The 19,559-nt window shown below is 43.4% G+C and overlaps 1 protein-coding gene across 1 annotated transcript; it reads left to right on the top strand.

Annotated features, from left to right (window-relative positions):
- The first annotated feature begins 116 nt into the window (after positions 1-116).
- On the top strand, positions 117-19,325 carry LOC126346548 (turripeptide Lol9.1-like). Its single transcript, XM_050002196.1, has 3 exons — positions 117-219; positions 12,505-12,654; positions 19,091-19,325. The coding sequence occupies exons 1-3, from the start codon at positions 189-191 to the stop codon at positions 19,192-19,194; spliced, it is 285 nt and encodes a 94-aa protein (XP_049858153.1). The 5' UTR covers positions 117-188; the 3' UTR covers positions 19,195-19,325.
- Positions 19,326-19,559: the final 234 nt, after the last annotated feature.

Raw genomic sequence — 19,559 nt, 5'->3', positions numbered from 1 at the left:
GAAAATCCGTAGTAGAAGAGCCGGCAGCGACAAGCGTGCGTGCCGCCGGGACGTCCGCCCATTAGCCGACATAATCTTAACGACGCACCCCGTGCGCCCATGCTAAGTGGCTCACAGCCTTATAAAAGACGCTTTAGTACACCGTCTGGTCAGAGTGTACCGTACAGCAACACACAACACACAGCAGGATGAACACTGTGGTCGCAATTCTCCTCGTCGGTGAGTTTCATCTTCCATTTCATTATTTTTAAAAAAGTCAGAGCGTCCTTTTCAATTTCTATTGATTTTAGTAATGGATTACGTGAAAATATTGTTGCTGCCTTAGATTTCAGGTGTAATTTGTAGAACCTCTACTAATTATCAGAACAGGCGTAGTCTGTGGGCAGATAGCCGTTAGCCTTCCTCGTCGTGTTTTACGTTTAGAAAACCATCTATACCCGTATCTACACATATATTGTCTATATATTAACACATTTATAAAAATTATTGTACATTGTATGCACGTTCCGCATCTCCTCCTTAAGTACTTTACCGATTTCAGCCAAACTTGGTACATATACGATTTACTATCTCGAAAAAAACACTGTTGGAGTAACAACGTATCTTCCATGGGGGTACGGATGGGCGTCAGAAGGGAGTGATGTAAAAGCATAACTCAGGAATGCATGGAGCATTGCCAACCAAATTTTGTTCATACATGACATAGCCTTTGTATGAAGATGTAAATGTAATGTAACATAATTGTAACGTGTTGTAAAACTGCTACTGATTAATTATTTTTACCACAGGTATTCTGGCACTCGTTTAAACTGTAAAAATGTTAGCAGACTCATTACACCCAACACTTCAGTTCGCTAAATAATTGATTACAATTACTGTACTTCCTTTTGCTGAAGTTACATTAACGTACTGATACGCTGTTACACAACAAAGCAGAAACAACGTATGAAAATGATCTGTTTTCGTCTCAGGGTTTGAAACTTTAGGGTTCTGTAAATATATTTATTTATAACACATTGGTTAATTTTAGTTGCGTGAAGCATATTTAGTTACACCTGCCTCTGTAATGGCACTTACGTAAAAAATAACATACTCGACATTAGTGGCCCAGTACGGGAAAATTGGCATCATAAGACAAAAAACAATGACGGAGGTGCTTTGCTACTTTCATAAATGCGTAAAATGAATAAGTATTCTCTATAGTATCTGAGCTAGAAGAGCAGTAATTACCAAAAATAGTTGTATCGACCGTAATGGCGGACAACAGTAGTGTAAGATCGTAACTAGTAAAACTTTCAATAACAGCAGGAAGGGGACAATTCTCCTACAAATAAAAGATTGTTTCAATAGTAAAAAAATAATATTGTATTCTGATAACGATTTACATAAATGAACAATTATTACACTTATTACAGACCTCTTAACATGGAACGTAGGAAGAGCGCTTCTTGCTACAACAGCGGCATTACTCGAAAAGGGTACAATGTCTTCTCTCTAATCAGACAAATGAAAATTAATAGGCTATATATTGTCTTTGTCCTTTTCATTCGATGCTCTTCACATGGAAAAATCAATGTTTTCCACATACGAGGGTTGAATCTCTAACAGTGGCAACTATTTTTTACAGCTCGCACAAAATAGATACGTGTGTAATCCATTACTTTGAAGGTCGTAAAACTTTGAATTAGATATCTATTTTGTACGAGCAGTAAATAAATAGCTGCCACTACTCAAGTTCCAATCCTCGTAATGCAGAAAAATATTAAGTCCTTTTCTCAAGTATTTTCACAGAGAAAAATACACCAGGAGACGGCACGAAGCCATGACATGTAAAAATATTGAACAACTGTCGATGTTAGTAAACAGTCCCAATGAGCTGTTACAAGTAGGAATGGGAGGGACGGTGGGAGGGGTGGGCGGCGCAAAGACAATGACGTATCAGCATATCTTTGTGCCGCCTGAAGGAAATTCTACCACACTCGGCAGCTATATCAATTGCTACCTGGACAAAATTACTGTGACAGTGAGACACCTATAGCAACCCAATGGCTGAAGGTGGGCGCGGAAATATGTGGCAGGAAATTCGGGAACGCCTGGGACAGTTTCAACCAATTATACATGATTCATTATTTGCACAACAATACCATTAGAATATTACCCCTATGGGAGAGGACGGGATGGGAAAGGGCGACATATAAAAATCGAAAACAACCTGTTGGTACTGATTTCCTTTGTTTAGTAGAATTGCAACTCCTTAAAAGTATGCACGTCAGCTAAAACGCGAGAGTCAGCTCTCCAGCTATCCACTAATTTTGTCAACATATTTCTCGACCAAAGATCATACCATTACGGCTGAACACCTATGTAGGGTTACCAGGCCCAAAAGAAGAGAAGCTGGACTCGGCGTTATATTTATCTGGACGTTTTATCTTAAGCGCAGGCCTAACCCTTTAGTATTATCAATCGTTGCAGTTAGGTTTTTGCAGGATCAAATTTAAACGAGCGTGAACTAAAAAACAATCAGTAAACAGCCTTCCAATGATAGCAACTAAGTGCTCAGCCTTCTTAATTGCTCAGTATTATTGCTAAGATAATTTTACGATGAAATAAACTTAGAGTTCTTCATTAAACATAATAAACAATAACGTATTCTGCTGGGGCGGAAAACGAATAGATATTCAATAACTTTGGTCATTTCAATTAGACTTATGAATAATCAGTATTGGAATAGGGAAGGTACGTCGCAGACTTATTGTCGTTAGCACTTGCTCGTCTGAACACTAGTAGGAACGACGCAAGGTTACCACGCATGGCGCAAACCGCTAGCGGGACGTAGCGGGGCGTGTTGGTATCGACTGACGGGTACATTCCATTATGCCTCTCTTGCTCCGCGCGTTGCGTGGTTGTGGACGTTGTGTTAGGCTCGCTCGTTCTACGAAGAGAAATATAGGATGCAGGACATAAGAATTATGCCGGTCGGCTTGTCTGTACATCCTTATGATGAATCCCCTTATTCATCCTTTTACTTATTCCTCCCGCGAGCGTCATTAGCTTGCAACGGTCCGTAGTTGTGCATTCTTTACTCATCGTTGAAAAGCCTAACGAAAGCCGGACAGGCCGAGCTCTTGTATATATGGCAGGACACGGTCGTAATAAGTCGGACATGTCCGGTTAAGGCGGCAGTCCTAACCACAGAACATTTAGCGTCTTCTCTGGAGTTATTGTAAATCAATGGAGAATCAGACAGTTGATAATCACAATCTTTTGTCGAAACATGTTGTTGCTGTCAACCCGTCAACCTGCTTCAAACGAAACAGAATTCTGTCGGTCAAATTAAACGGAAATGGAAAGTGAAAAACTATTGCAAAGAAATGAAACATGTTATCAATGACACCACTGATTTCAGGCTGTGCGGGAACACCTCACCACAATACAGGCTGGAATGAAAAGTTTTAAATATGTGTAAAATTTAATATGCGTGAATATATACACTCCTGGAAATTGAAATAAGAACACCGTGAATTCATTGTCCCAGGAAGGGAAACTTTATTGACACATTCCTGGGGTCAGATACATCACACGATCACACTGACCGAACCACAGGCACATAGACACATGCAACAGAGCATGCACAATGTCGGCACTAGTACAGTGTATATCCACCTTTCGCAGCAATGCTGGCTGCTATTCTCCCATGGAGACGATCATAAGATGCTGGATGTAGTCCTGTGGAACGGCTTGCCATGCCGTTTCCACCTGGCGCCTCAGTTGGACCAGCGTTCGTGCTGGACATGCAGACCGCGTGAGACGACGCTTCATCCAGTCCCAAACATGCTCAATTGGGGGACAAATCCGGAGATCTTGCTGGCCAGGGTAGTTGACTTACACCTTCTAGAGCACGTTGGGTGGCACGGGATACATGCGGACGTGCATTGTCCTGTTGGAACAGCAAGTTCCCTTGCCGGCCTAGGAATGGTAGAACGATGGGTTCGATGACGGTTTGGATGTACCGTGCACTATTCAGTGTACCCTCCACGATCACCAGAGGTGTACGGCCAGTGTAGGAGATCGCTCCCCACACCATGATGCCGGGTGTTGGCCTTGTGTGCCTCTGTCGTATGCAGTCCTGATTGTGGCGCTCACCTGCATGGCGCTAAACACGCATACGACCATCATTGGCACCAAGGCAGAAGCGACTCTCATCGCTGAAGACCACACGTCTTCATTCGTCCCTCCATTCACGCATGTCGCGACACCACTGGAGGCGGGCTGCACGATGTTGGGGCGTGAGCGGAAGACGGCCTAACGGTCTGCGGGACCGTAGCCCAGCTTCATGGAGACGGTTGCGAATGGTCCTCGCCGATACCCCAGGAGCAACAGTGTCCCTAATTTGCTGGGAAGTGGCGGTGCGGTCCCCTACGGCACTGCGTAGGATCCTACGGTCTTGGCGTGCATCCGTGCGTCGCTGAGGTCCGGTCCCAGGTCGACGGGCGCGTGCACCTTCCGCCGACCACTGGCGACAACATCGATGTACTGTGGAAACCTCACGCCCCACGTGTTGAGCAATTCGGCGGTACGTCCACCCGGCCTCCCGCATGCCCACTATACGCCCTCGCTCAAAGTCCGTCAACTGCACATACGGTTCACGTCCACGCTGTCGCGGCATGCTACCAGTGTTAAAGACTGCGATGGAGCTCCGTATGCCACGGCAAACTGGCTGACACTGACGGCGGCGGTGCACAAATGCTGCGCAGCTAGCGCCATTCGACGGCCAACACCGCGGTTCCTGGTGTGTCCGCTGTGCCGTGCGTGTGATCATTGCTTGTACAGCCCTCTCGCAGTGTCCGGAGCAAGTATGGTGGGTCTGACACACCGGTGTCAATGTGTTCTTTTTTCCATTTCCCGGAGTGTATGACGTATATGGAATATATGGGGAACTCTGAATACTTCGAAATAAGACAAGGACTTAAGAAAGGAAGTATTCTATCTCCTGCGCTTTTTAATGTTGTGATGGAGGGAATGAATAGGGCAGTTAAAGATATAGTAAAAGAAAAAGACAAAAAAGATGATTTTTGCAGATGATATGGTATATGTGGTGATAAAGAGGTAGATGTACAGTTACAGCTGGATGCGTGGAAGGAAATAAGGAAAAGGTATGGATTAAAAATAAATAAAGATAAGAGTGAAGTAATGATATTTGGAAGAGAGAAAGGAATCAATGTAAATATTACCTTGAACGAAGGACCCCTCAAAGTGGTAGAAAGTTTCACTTATTTAGGGAGTGAAATATCTAGGGATGGAAGAATAACTAACGCAATTAATAGGAGGTTACAGAAGGGAGGCAATTTCTATCAAACAATAAAATATCTGATTTGGAATAATGAGGTTTCAGAAAGAGCAAAACTCCTTATGTATAAGAATTATTACATCCCTATTGTCACCTGTGGTGGAGAAACATGGACAATGACAGAAAGGTACTGGGGCAGACTGCAAGCAGGGGAAATGAAATTTCTCAGAGCAGTTAAGGGAAAAACAAGAATGGACAGAGTAAGGATTGTAGAGATTAGAAAGGACCTCAAACAAGAAAGTATGAGAGAAGAAATTGAAAGAAAGAGATTAAGATGGTGTGGGCATGTTAAGAGGATGCATGGGCAGAGACTTCCCAAAATTATGGAAGAACTAAAGACGGATGGGTAAAGACCTAGAGGGCGCCCAAGAACACGGTGGAAAATGGGAGTGAGAATATCTGTGGAAAGGAGAGGTGTGGCCTGGCAGCAAGTTGAGGAAGAAAAGTGGTGGGAGGACGGAGCCAGATGGAGAGGACTCGTCAGCACCCAGACCCGGCAGTAGCTGGAGCGGGATTCGGATATAGATAGATGTGCACGCGGATGAAAAAAAAAAAAGTGCAAATGTGTGTGAATTCCTAAGGGACCAAACTGATGAGGTCATGTCACCACCCCTAGACTTACACACTACTTAAACTTATACTAAGTACAACACACACACACCCATGTGCGAGGGAGGATGCGAACCTCCGGCGGGAGGGGCCGCGCAGTTCGTGACATGGCACGCGGGCGAAGGCGTGCACAAAAAGCTGGTGTTTACAAAACGAAAATCTTCACGGAAAAGTAACTGTGCAACTAGCTTACTAATTGTGTATTTTTAGGAATTTTGAGAGTAGAGAACTAATTTTTACACTTTTAGAAGCAAACGCAACAAGTAAACACAGAGCAGTACTGAAGAGAAGATCAGCACTAAAACTATTACATTGTAGAATGTACGCTTATTAGTGTGTTTGCTTCTAAGAGTCCTGTGTCGTATATTGATATTCCTGACATGCGCTACACATTATTTAAGTAATGACAAATATAATATTGTGGCTTAAACCATTTTAACCCTTTTCCGTGAAGATGGTCGATATTTGGGTTTAAAATAAAAGCGGCTGATGGCCAAACATGCAATTTATACATTACTTGTTGGCTGTTGATAGTCACCTTCCAAAAATGTTTAAATTTTGAAAAGGTTTCATAGCCCTATGTGGAGATAGCCGTACTACTAGCGGAATAATACTAGCGATTGGGTTCGTTAATTCAGTGCGGTAATCACGCCTTACTTCCACGTGAACAGAAGGAATAAAAGTATATTGCTGATTTCGCATTGCTTTAGAGATTTGAAGTCACATCACACCGTCACAGAATACCTACATTTCATTACATGTCACTAGGACGTGCAAAACTCCTTTGCCATACGCTACTTTTATCTGGGCTGCGAAAAATCCTTGATGAAACGAGACTCCTACTCGTGATTTCGATCTGTACTAACCAGCGAGAAGTCTGAGTGGTAATACATTGGATTCATATTCGGGGGGATAACAGATTCACATTCCCGTCCAGCTATAGATATTTAGGCGTTTTGTAGTTTCCTTAATCGCTGAAGTCAAATTCTGGGGGGGGGGGGGGGGAGGGGGGATGAGGGGGGGGGGGTTCGTTTGAGAAGGTCGTTATCCATTTCCTCTGTCTTCAAAGACGTCGACGATGGGATGTTCAACTATCGAATCCTCTTCCTTTAGTTAAAACTGTCAGTTGCGTTACATGGAAATACTGGAACAATTGCAGTTTCAGCTGAAATTGAGCTCTGATCTCTCGTGTTTTTATAATAGCTGATTACACTGTTGCCGAAGGCTTGGCAGGTTTTTCCACGGCCAGAGACAACAATTGAAGGGGGAAAAGTCAAACGTTCTAAGAGCCACTTCTTCACAAATCACGTTTCAGGGCTATTGTGTTCTTGTAATTCCGTTACATGTCCTTAGACTTGTTCCAAGTATCAAATCATTGTTCCTAATACTTACTAATTGATGGCGCTTGGTTTTTGTGCCAAGCAGTGCTTTCCTCTGGAGTGCCAAATACAAAGCGTCACTGTCCCTGTTCCGCAAGACAGGTTGTTGACTCAGCTTAAGCTATGAACCTGTTCCGTGTTATTCCATTGCACAGAATTTCTTTGATTTTAAAGATGCTGCGGAAACGTTGTCAGTGCAGATGATTAAGAGCTCCAAATGCAATAGGTCAAAGTGTCTGATTCTCATCCACTTCAAACAGATAAAAAAAAATTCTTTCACTTAAACGCAAGGATGAAACAAGTCAGTGTATCGAAAAGAGAAAAGACCATGGCTGATGTATGCTATGCCGTACTTCATCTGAAAGACCAGCTATGTTTACCAGTTGTAAAAAAGAGCTATTCTTAATGTTGCTATTTCTTCCTCAACAGCACAGGAACCTCTACAGTAAATTTAGCGACACCTGACAGCAATATTGTAGTTATGTAAGAAGCAGAAGTCAATAGTGAGAAATTTTGTTCTTAAATTTAATTTCATTATTCTTTTTCAAAAATGGAAAACTTATGATACGTGGGTTTTGTTGACTGCGTTTCAGAAAGTTCAAGTATTAGTGCTGTTTTTCTACGCTCGTTTTATCACAAAAAAAGTAGTGCTTCTGTATTAATGGCACCTGAAATAAAAACTTTCTTATTAGCACTCAGAACTAGTCAGTTCCGTGGTGTGGCACCTCGATCGTCTAATTTTCTTGATTATTACGTTGATGAGGAGAGCAGCACAATTCTGTGGTATCAGAATGCTTTCTCAGTTCCTTGGACACAAATACGTTCGCACATATTGGCGTTTTGATTCTGCATACAAATGTGATATTTCCCCCTTGGATTGTGTGACGCTTCCACGCTTCAGACATCTGTAGGTATTGCGTAACTCCTGCTTCTCCCGCTCCTAAATGACACCACGTGGGTCGTTATATCTGAAGACACATCAATGGCTGTCTCCGTGGCAGGTGTTGAGGGCGAATAACTATAAGCTGCTATTGAAAGCAACGCCTTAACCTTGAAATATTTCCAGCTAACCTTCCTCTACTCGGATCATCAGCCGCTAACTGCCTGCTCTTACAGTCTGTAGATCCTTGTCAGCTAGTGGACAACAAGGTAAACCGGCGTGGCTCCGATTAAGTTCCGCATACCGTCCGAAACAAATACCAGGATCATAAACTACATAAATATCATAACTGTCAGAATCAGTGGAAGTGTAATGCAGCAACATAACCACGTCTCTATTTAATTTCTATAATAGCAACTATTTGTCGAATGGAATTGGTAGGGTCATTTGAAAGCGCATTACAAATAAAACCTGTTAAACGTTGTATGTTAAGATGTTGAGACGTGCCGGTTACGATTGGCGTATCATACGCAGTTAGACGCACACATTTTGAGAAAACAAAATAATACATTCTCACCATGCAAGAAGTTAAAACCGGATTGTGGACCAAAGTTAAATACCGAAGACAGAATGCTGATCCTAGTGAAATATGGGAATATGCAAACGTTAAGAAACAAAAGGCAGGGTATATGGCGCAAAATACCAAGAATCTATTAAAAAATACGAAACATATGTCATGCAGTGGGGTGCCTATACTGCTCTCAGTCATATGAGCTATGTGTTACCTACGTGTGTGTAAGTTTGTGGTAAAGTCTAAAAAGTAGCTCCAATGTAAATAAGTGTGGGCAGAAGGCAATATGCAAATAACAACTCATTCATCAACGTTTCGTGTAAAATATAATCAGATCGTAGTCATACGCTGAGACGTAGAAATCATTACTCAGAGGTCTTATTAAACCTCTTCCACATTCACTCACAAAGAAAGAAGCGATATTTTGGGTGTTTGTGCATTTCTCTACAATTGCGTCAAGTTTTATGCTTTGAATGTTAGATATCTTCTACGAGACAAGACTTATGTTTTCAATTACCTAACACTGCTAACAGCTGCATCTCTCATAGCAAAAACTTCTGTGGCGACATTGAAGCTATATGTTTCATATTTATTGATTAAAATAAAATTATTTTTTGAAGTCGGGTCGTAAAGGATATTGCTTGAATAAATCTATAACTTCCATTGTTTCCTGAACAAAAATGTATCGATTTACAGGCCTTCTCAAAGCGTTATAAAATCTCAAGGTTTAAGAAAGTCTCTCTAGCATCGGGAGTATAATATTTGACTGCTGCGACTCACTTTACAAAGATAAGATATTGCAGTTCTGTTAGATCTATTGACACCTTCTGTGAGGCGTCGGATTTAATCAAGAAGCGAACAAGTACATACGTTTATCGGCATGCGAAGTAGCTGACAGCCATTGGTACCTCTGTACGATTCGGCAAAACCACTGTTCATATGCGAACGATACGAAGTACAACACATTACATGCTGGAATAGTATTCGAGTGTTTGAGAATAGTAGCAGGTTATAACAACATGAGATATCGCGAGTTTACAGGGAAGTATGGTCGTAGATCTATTTTACTCAAACTGAACTCCCACAACACATGACCAATGAAATATTAATCCATTTGTATAGAACTTTTAAATGTTTAATCTGATAGGCTATTCTGTGTTTCCATGAGTAGCCTTAAGTGGGATGTCTATGCAGTAAGAACTTTTTTTTACGATTGCGGCCGTGTGTACCAATATTCTATTATCATGACTTTTCAAAATCACCTTTTTTTTCAGTAAAAGTAAACTGAAGCAAATGTAGCACTTACACTATGTGGATACTACACTCAAATTACACTTGTGCAAACAACTATCGTATGAAACCCAGCTCGTTCTGTTCATCCACGAGATCCAGAAAGCAGTATGTACTGGCGCCCAGACTGGTACCGTGTTTCTTGACCGCCAGACACAGTTCCAAACACTTCCCTACCACTGACCAGTGAAAAAATTGCGAGCGTCCCGAATATTAAACCAGTCGTGTGACTGGACTGAAGAAAACCTAGCAAATAGAACACAGCTGAAAGTAAGTTCCAAAACCCTCGTTCGGCCAATACGTCAAAGTTGTTTGTCAGTCTGGCATCCGTACCAGATAGGATAGAGAAGAAAGAGAAAATCAAAAGAAAGCAGCACTTTTCGTTACAGGTTCATTTAGTAAGAACCATCACGTTTCGAGAAGAATCAGCCAGTATCTTGGGTCCCCGTACTGGAATCTCGCGGAAAGGTAATGAAACTAATAGATTCGAGCCTACACAGAGGATTACCAACAATCGTTTCTTCCGCGGACCATTCGCGACTAGAACAGTAAAGGGGTGGGGAGTGGCAGAGATACACTAAGTAACCCACAATAAGACGGTTGCCAAATGTACACTACTAGCGGCTGGCGTATTGTGATGAGCCAGTTGCTCAGCTTCTCTCTCTCTCTCTCTCTCTCTCTCTCTCTCTCTTTCTTTCTCGTGAACTCAATATCAACAGCTCCTCAAACGCTAAACTTTCTTTCTTTCTTTAATATCATTTTGTAGTGTACGTTTATGAAGTTTTAGAGATGTTTAGCTTACTTGGATTACCTACTACATCACTCGCTCTAGGACTTTGGGTACATCCTTCAGTTACTTATGGGCCATAGGTTTGTATATCTCATAACCCTTAATGAAACGGAAGGAAATCTTAATACTACAATTAAATATGCGCTTACCAACATATTTTATAGTTGTTTTTAGAGACAAATTTGCCTATAACAACACAACAGAGTGCTGCAGTAGAAAACGAGGCGAACGATTTGATATAAGATATCTGTGGCTTATAGAGCTGATGAACCACCTCATTCTGCCCTACAAAAACAATCTAAACCACAGCACATGCATGCCGCTCAAGATTTTTAATGTTCTCTGGCCTTCTTATGTCCTCAGCTTTCGTTGACATTAGTTGAGTTAACCTTTATTCGGTCAATGGACGTAATCATGCACACGTTTGTTTTGTGCCACATCCGCACAGAATTGCGATGTATATCCGTCCACGTGTACCAGGGATGAATAAGAATGTGAAATGAAGCGTAAAGCATAAAATAACTGCTTGAAAATGATCTACAGTTGATATTAGTCAACTGTACGGATAACAGACTACAGCCTACTTGGACCACATTTTCATTCTGTTCATTCAATTCCAAGAGCGCTGGATTACGTGTCCACTCGTGACGAAATGTAAAAAGGAAGTGTATATTGTTCACTGGCTTTTGCGCTCTGTGTCAATTTCTATTAAAATTATTCTGGATAGTAGATCTTGTCTTGGAAAATGATGTACGAACGTGTCGGCCACTGTTGCCATTCGTCTTCATCTGATTACTATATATAGGTGTGTGTTGTGTAATATACGGATTCAGTACAGTGCACACAATGACGTCCATGGAACGGACGATTGGCATCATTCTGAATGGAGTTGCACTGAAGGGTATATTCACTTTTCTAAAATACGTACAAAATTTTGCTTAGCTAATGGTCTTGAAGTTGTCTTTGCTGTCTTTTCATAGAGGCATGATAATGTCCGCTTGTCTGGTTTGCACAAAAAGCATCCACATGTGCTAGGATTCTGAAAGTGTGATGTGTCAGTAACTACGAATGAAGTAAATATCTATACATTTCAATATCTGTATTTTGACTCCTCAGAAATTGGTATAACGTAGCATTGATTCGCTTTCTTTGTCTCTCAGTTCTTGCTACAATGTCTGCTTTCTACTGCATCACAAAACACGACTTTCATCCACTATGCCACAACTTCCTGCAAAATGTACAAAACACGAAGTACAAAGAGATGTACTTCGTTATGAAAGACATTAGCTCAGAATTATTTAGCAAAATTAGATTTAATATTTAGATTTAAATTTACGGATTTTCATGGTACAACTTCAATATTTATTCCAAACACATAAGATATAAATACTTATGCATGAAGTAATGAATTTTACTGGCTGTAGTTTTACACTCATCTTGAACTGTGTAATGAAATTACCGATACCCTTCGGTATTGAAGAAATCAGAAAATGTGAGCTTTATTACATCACAACGGTCAGTGGTAAGTTGTCGTCATCTACTCAAGACGAGACGTTGAATTCTAATCTTCCTTCTGTCCGTATCGGCTCATTTGCCTGCCCCTGGTCTTAATCACGGCCTCTTGTTCCGATGTTGCAGCTTTGGTGGCTAGCGCGCATGCGCAGCTGGGCAGCGTACATTGCGGTGTCGGCTGCGCCTGTTCGCAGGGACAACAGCCCGTGTGCGGCAACAATGGCGTCACGTACCTCAACGAGTGTGAGCTGCGCTGCGCGCAGTGCGATTTACCGGGTAAGTCCAACGCCTGCTCCTGTGCAGTCACCTCCAAATGTGGCTGACGACAATCGCCATTATGTCCGGCCCTTCTTTTACGCTCGGGCTTGTCATCTGACGCCGATCTTGAGGGCTCACTACTGTAGTGAATGATTTTCTCGTATAAACTGTCAATGATATTTGCCTGAAATAATTAGATCCACTGCGATTCTGCAAGAAAACAGGCCGTCATGTCTTATCATCAAGAAACAGGCATGGTTTTCTATCTCCAGTTTCTGCCAGTAAGCAATGACTTTTTGGTGCAGACGGACTCAGTCAAAGGTACTCTGTTCAGACAAGGATGGCTGTCTACTTGGAAATCAGATAACAATCACTTGTGTCCAAATCACGTTGTTCCCACAGAACAAATGGCAAGCTGATTAGAGGCAGAATAGGAGAAGTGGTTGAAGTTTGATCCAGGGAGAATCCGGTGGAATGCATTCACGTTTTACAAGACTATATTGTCAATTATTTGAGCCCTTTATTCGACAGAAGTGGATGGATAGCTTTGTTTTTACCTTCAATGTTTGTCATTGGGTTAAGGTATGCAGGCGAATTTCTGTAGATTTTGGAAAGCAGGAGAGATTTTTTAATAGAACAAAAGCTGAGAAGGAGGGTTGTGAGTCGTGAGTGTATAGCGAATTCGTTAACACTTTAAACCGCGAAACTCAAAGAGCTGGCTTCGAGTCCTAAATTGGAATACAGGTTCAGTCCGTCATCGAGTTTGTAAGCATTATATAGTTTTTAAAGAGCTTGCGTCGATACACTTAAGTGGACGGGATTTTGTTACCTTCATTATTGCGTTACAGTTGACCATTTTCTGTTTCGCAGCGGGAATCTGCTCCTAGAAAATATTTGTACTCATTTGACAGCCGGTAAAGACAGTTGGGATAAAAAGTAGGACTTAACCATTACCGAGAAAAGTTATCATACACCAGATGATGCAAGTTTGAAATAATGTTAGAAGACACTTCTAGACATGTCGCGGAGCAGTGAACAGCTGTGCTATACTCATGCTCACAAATTAAGGTTATGCTGACACATGGTGAAACAACGCTCTGGTGGGCGGTTTGCGGGTTTAAATCACCTCGGGGTATTACCATGCGGTGCGTTTCACCCGCGGTCGTCGCACGGAGGCGCTGGCAGCAGTCCACATACGCAGAGGTGTGTTGGTGTATGTCAGAGTACGGTGCAGCGAGTAAGTGTGCAACGTTTCCAGACGTGCTAATGGTGACTGTGTGATGAAAATGGCTCAGAGAATACATACTGATGAAGTTATGAGACGTAGAATACTAGGGCGACTGGGGGCTGGTCAAACAGAGCAGGTCGTTGCACGGGCCTTCCGTGTGCCACAAAGTGTGATCTCAAGATTATGGCAACGGTTCCAGCAGACAGGAAACGTGTCCAGGCGCTACAATACGGGACGTCCACAGTGTGCAACACCACAAGAAGACCGATATCTCACCATCAGTGCCTGCAGACGGCCACGAAGTACTGCAGGTAGCCTTGCTCGCGACCTGGAACAGTTGTCTCCAGACACACCGTCTACAGACGACTGAACAGACATGGTTTATTCACCCGGAGACCTGCAAGGTGCATTTTATTTATTTTTATTTATTTATTTATTGTTCCGTGGGACCAAATTAAGGAGAAGTCTCCATGGTCATGGAACGAGTCAATACATGAAATTATAGCACGATATTAGAAACTGATAAAATGAAACATAACAAACATATTCAGGAGACAAGTCATAAGTTTAAATAAAGAAAATCAACAATGTAACACTGGAATTTGCTTAATTTTTCAGCTCTTCCAAGAGCTCCTCGGCAGAATAGAAGGAGTGAGCCATTAGGAAACTCTTCAGTTTAGACTTAAAAGAGTTTGGGCTGCTGCTAAGATTTTTGAGCTCTTGTGGTAGCTTATTGAAAATGGATGCAGCAGAATACTGCACTCCTTTCTGCACAAGAGTCAAGGAAGTGCATTCCACATACAGATTGGATTTCTGTCTAGTATTAACTGAGTGAAAGGTGCTAACTCTTAGAAATAGGCTAATATTGCTAACGACAAACAACATTCAAGAAAATATATACTGTGAGGACAACGTCAGAATTCCCAGACTATTGAATAGGGGTCGACAAGAGGTTCTCGAACTTACACCACATGTAGCTCGAACAGCCCGTTTTTGAGCCAAAAATGCCCTTTTTGAATCAGAAGAATTACCCCAAAAAATAATACCATACGACATAAGAGTATGAAAATATGCGAAGTAGACTACTTTTCGTGTTGAACTATCACTTATTTCAGATACTGTTCTAATGGTAAATAAAGCAGCATTTAGTTTCTGAACAAGATCCTGTACATAGGCTTTCCACAACAGCTTACTATCTATTCGAACGCCTAGGAACTTGAGCTGTTCCGTCTCACTTATAATATGCAAAAAATCACATGAAATCAGCAGAAGGTATCACTTGTGGGTTGTGAGTTCCAAAGGTGCTGCCAGCAGTCCGGCTTGCATAACGACTGAGCGTAGGAGGTGACAAAGAATGGGAAAAACGGTTGAACAGTTTCTAATAAGCCATACAGTTCTGGTAAGCGACACTTGAGGTGGTGTGAAGAGCGACGCCCCTGAATCACTGGAAAACGTGTGATTTGGAGTGACAAATCATAATATATCCTGTGGCAATTCAAAGCAACGTTCATGGTTTGTCGAATACTTGGAGGTCACATGTACTGTCAACTGTGAAGTACAGGTGGGGTGGTATTACAGTATAGGGACGGTTTTCGTGGGTAAGGCGTGATACCCTTATTTCGCTTACAGCCTAGTTTACACGGCGACATTGGGTTGCGCCATTCATTGTGTGGAATGAGTTGCATGCAAATGGTTTCATATTTGACTGTCGACACGGCGAAACCAGTATACACTTCAGTTTCGTCGTTTTGTGTGCTCCTGAGTCGTGTCTGAAATGAAAGTTTTGGCAGCTGCACGTCGCACGAGTTGCGATGGCGTTAAAGCTTGTTACGTGGAATCGCTGCATAAGAAAAAAATTAAAAACGTGTTTCGATCCGTGACTGGACGAAGGAAAGACGTCAGCTACGTTGCTCAACATTCTTACTGAAATAATTTGTAATGGAAGACCCAATAAGTTCTTTTAATTATCTTAGAATGACACCAGAGCTGTTCACGTTTCTTCTAAATAGAGTTAATTTTGCGATAAGGAATAAAGATACTGTAATGCATGAAGCACTTTGCCAGAACTGAAATTACATATCACATTGCTTGCATTACAATCGAGAACAATCGGCATGCCGTAAGATGCGGATTTAGTTGGTGATGACACTTTCTCATTAACACCAATTATCATTAACATTAACAGTAATAATTATTCGAAGAGGCCGCATTAAGAAGATAATGGTTTGCAAACTAGTCTCTTGAAGATGGATCTGTACACCGGCAACATTTCCAAATTCAAACATGTGTGAGTGGGACGGACTGCTGCGACGTTTTAAATAGATGAATATTGAATAAAGGACACAGCTTCTTGGTTTATGTAGCCTTCCCTCATTGAACAATAATCCTTTAAAAAAACAAAAAATAAATAAAAAAAGTCGGCAACTCGAACGATGGGATTCTACTCTTGTAGACGAGAGCATTTCCACAGCTAGGATTACATTTGCTTGTATTTTTCTTAATTCGATTGTGTATGTGCTTCTAATCCAATAAATTTTGCCCTGCAGCTCAGATATGTCAAACCTTCTGTGTTCTGATCGCACGTGAAGGTCTCAGGAGCAGCAATATATTGCTTATTTTTGTAATCACTGGACTCGCATTCGGGAGGACGACGGTTCAATCCCGCGTCCGGCCATCCTGATTTAGGTTTTCCGTGATTACCCTAAGTCGCTCCAGGCAAATGCTGGGATGGTTCCTTTGAAAGGGCACGGCCGACTTCCTTCTCCATCCTTCCCTAATCCGATGAGACCGATGACCTCGCTGTCTGGTCTCTTTTCCAAACCCAACCAACCAACCATCACTAAAATCCCACAAACACCTATGCAAAGCATACATATCCAAAAAGCGAACATGATTCTCCGTTCCTCACTGCATATTTCAGTTTGCCTACACTCTACGAACACACACAGCCTCAAAACTCATGCAACTAGTGTCGCCAAAGTTGGAACACGCCGAAAGTGTTTAGTTTCACCGCTGAGTTGCGCGAACGCGGGGCGCGCGTGTAAAGTGGCCTGCTACCTAGTGTCGCCATGTAAACTAGGCTTAAGAAAACGCTGTGCAGAAAGGACACGAAGACATTGTATAGCACTGTTACTGTGCACGGCAGAGCAACATTCCTGAGACGATGATTGTATCAGCATGAAAACGCGCCCTATCATTAGGAATCATCTTTGAAGCAATAATAATAATAATGAGCGTATGGCATTAGTAGGCCGGAGATCCATCGCGGAGCGGTTCGGCATCCGTTCCGCAAGCTCTTCAACGCCTGTACGGTGACTTGCAACCGAATGAAGATGAAATGATGATAGACACACAACAGCCAGTCATCTCGAGGGAGAGAAAATCCCTGATCCCACCGGGAATCGAACCGGTGACCCCATGCGCGGTAAGAGAGAACACTACCGCAAGACCACGAACCATGGACTTTGAAGCAATGAGAACCAAGAACACAGTGAAATATACACTCCTGGAAATTGAAATAAGAACACCGTGAATTCATTGTCCCAGGAAGGGGAAACTTTATTGACACATTCCTGGGGTCAGATACATCACATGATCACACTGACAGAACCACAGGCACATAGACACAGGCAACAGAGCATGCACAATGTCGGCACTAGTACAGTGTATATCCACCTTTCGCAGCAATGCAGGCTGCTATTCTCCCATGGAGACGATCGTAGAGATGCTGGATGTAGTCCTGTGGAACGGCTTGCCATGCCATTTCCACCTGGCGCCTCAGTTGGACCAGCGTTCGTGCTGGACGTGCAGACCGCGTGAGACGACGCTTCATCCAGTCCCAAACATGCTCAATGGGGGACAGATCAGGAGATCTTGCTGGCCAGGGTAGTTGACTTACACCTTCTAGAGCACGTTGGGTGGCACGGGATACACGCGGACGTGCATTGTCCTGTTGGAACAGCAAGTTCCCTTGCCGGTCTAGGAATGGTAGAACGATGGGTTCGATGACGGTTTGGATGTACCGTGCACTATTCAGTGTCCCCTCCACGATCACCAGAGGTGTACGGCGAGTGTAGGAGATCGCTCCCCACACCATGATGCCGGGTGTTGGCCCTGTGTGCCTCGGTCGTATGCACTCCTGATTGTGGCGCTCACCTGCACGGCGCCAAACACGCATACGACCATCATTGGCACCAAGGCAGAAGCGACTCTCATCGCTGAAGACGACACGTCTCCATTCGTCCCTCCATTCACGCCTGTCGCGACACCACTGGTGGCGGGCTGCACGATGTTGGGGCGTGAGCGGAAGACGGCCTAACGGTGTGCGGGACCGTAGCCCAGCTTCATGGAGACGGTTGCGAATGGTCCTCGCCGATACCCCAGGAGCAACAGTGTCTCTAATTTGCTGGGAAGTGGCGGTGCTGTCCCCTACGGCACTGCGTAGGATCCTACGGTCTTGGCGTGCATCCGTGCGTCGCTGCGGTCCGGTCCCAGGTCGACGGGCACGTGCACCTTCCGCCGACCACTGGCGACAACATCGATGTACTGTGGAGACCTCACGCCCCACGTCTTGAGCAATTCGGCGGTACGTCCACCCGGCCTCCCGCATGCCCACTATACGCCCTCGCTCAACGTCCGTCAACTGCACATACGGTTCACGTCCACGCTGTCGCGGCATGCTTCCAGTGTTAAAGACTGCGATGGAGCTCCGTATGCCACGGCAAACTGACTGACACTGACGGCGGCGGTGCACAAATGCTGCGCAGCTAGCGCCATTCGACGGCCAACACCGCGGTTCCTGGTATGTCCGCTGTGCCGGGCGTGTGGTCATTGCTTGTACAGCCCTCTCGCAGTGTCCGGAGCAAGTATGGTGGGTCTGGCACACCGGTGTCAATGTGTTCTTTTTTCCATTTCCAGGAGTGTATTAGGGAAGAGTTAGCATACCGATTTCAGTCCAGACCCCAGCGTCCAACATCATCACCTTCTCTGGTTTCGGGTCTTGAGGAAGAATGGGCTGCCATTCATCCACAGGCACGCTAACATCTCGCTGGAAGTATCCTCCGCAGAGTTCAAGCCGTGACACAGGCGATGGATGGACGCACTCCATATTGTCTGCTAATATGCGTCTGGATACATTTGATCAAATAGCGCATCTGCTAATACACTGTAAACCTGTGTGCTTCACCTTGCCATTGAGAATTTTCCCAGTAGATGTGTTCTTTGCAGGTCTGCTGTTGGCCTACGCAGGAGTGTGCGTGCCCGCCGTGGTTGGATACGCCGCCCCTCCCCAGTACCAGTACGCCGTGCCCGTGGTGTACGGCAAGCGCTGAGGCCTGCCAGCGCACACGTGTCTCAACGTGGGGCTCGTCTGTTCTCTACAGTGCCAATTAATTTAATTTAATGTATCCATTTATTGTACTTGTGCCAAATGGTTATAAAATAGATAATTGATTTCTAATAACTAGTGCCATATGTTTACTATCCTCTTTCTTTCATGTGTGACCGGAACGTTTGTGTTTCTAAGGAGGTGATGCCCCACACGTCCTAATTATTTGAAAAAAAAAAACCGCCATGATTTACCGTCAAGATAATATTTCTTCACTGAACAACCAGTTTAGGTTCACGAACTGCCATCAGGTTTCTGTACACCAAATGAAGGAACGTATAAAAAGCATTGCAAGAAAAGCTGTCAACT

Source organism: Schistocerca gregaria, chromosome 1, assembly GCF_023897955.1.
Source record: "Schistocerca gregaria isolate iqSchGreg1 chromosome 1, iqSchGreg1.2, whole genome shotgun sequence".
Lineage (NCBI taxonomy): Eukaryota > Metazoa > Arthropoda > Insecta > Orthoptera > Acrididae > Schistocerca > Schistocerca gregaria.
Note: the sequence above shows the minus strand (reverse complement) of the source record. Positions and strands in the feature narration are given on the sequence as shown.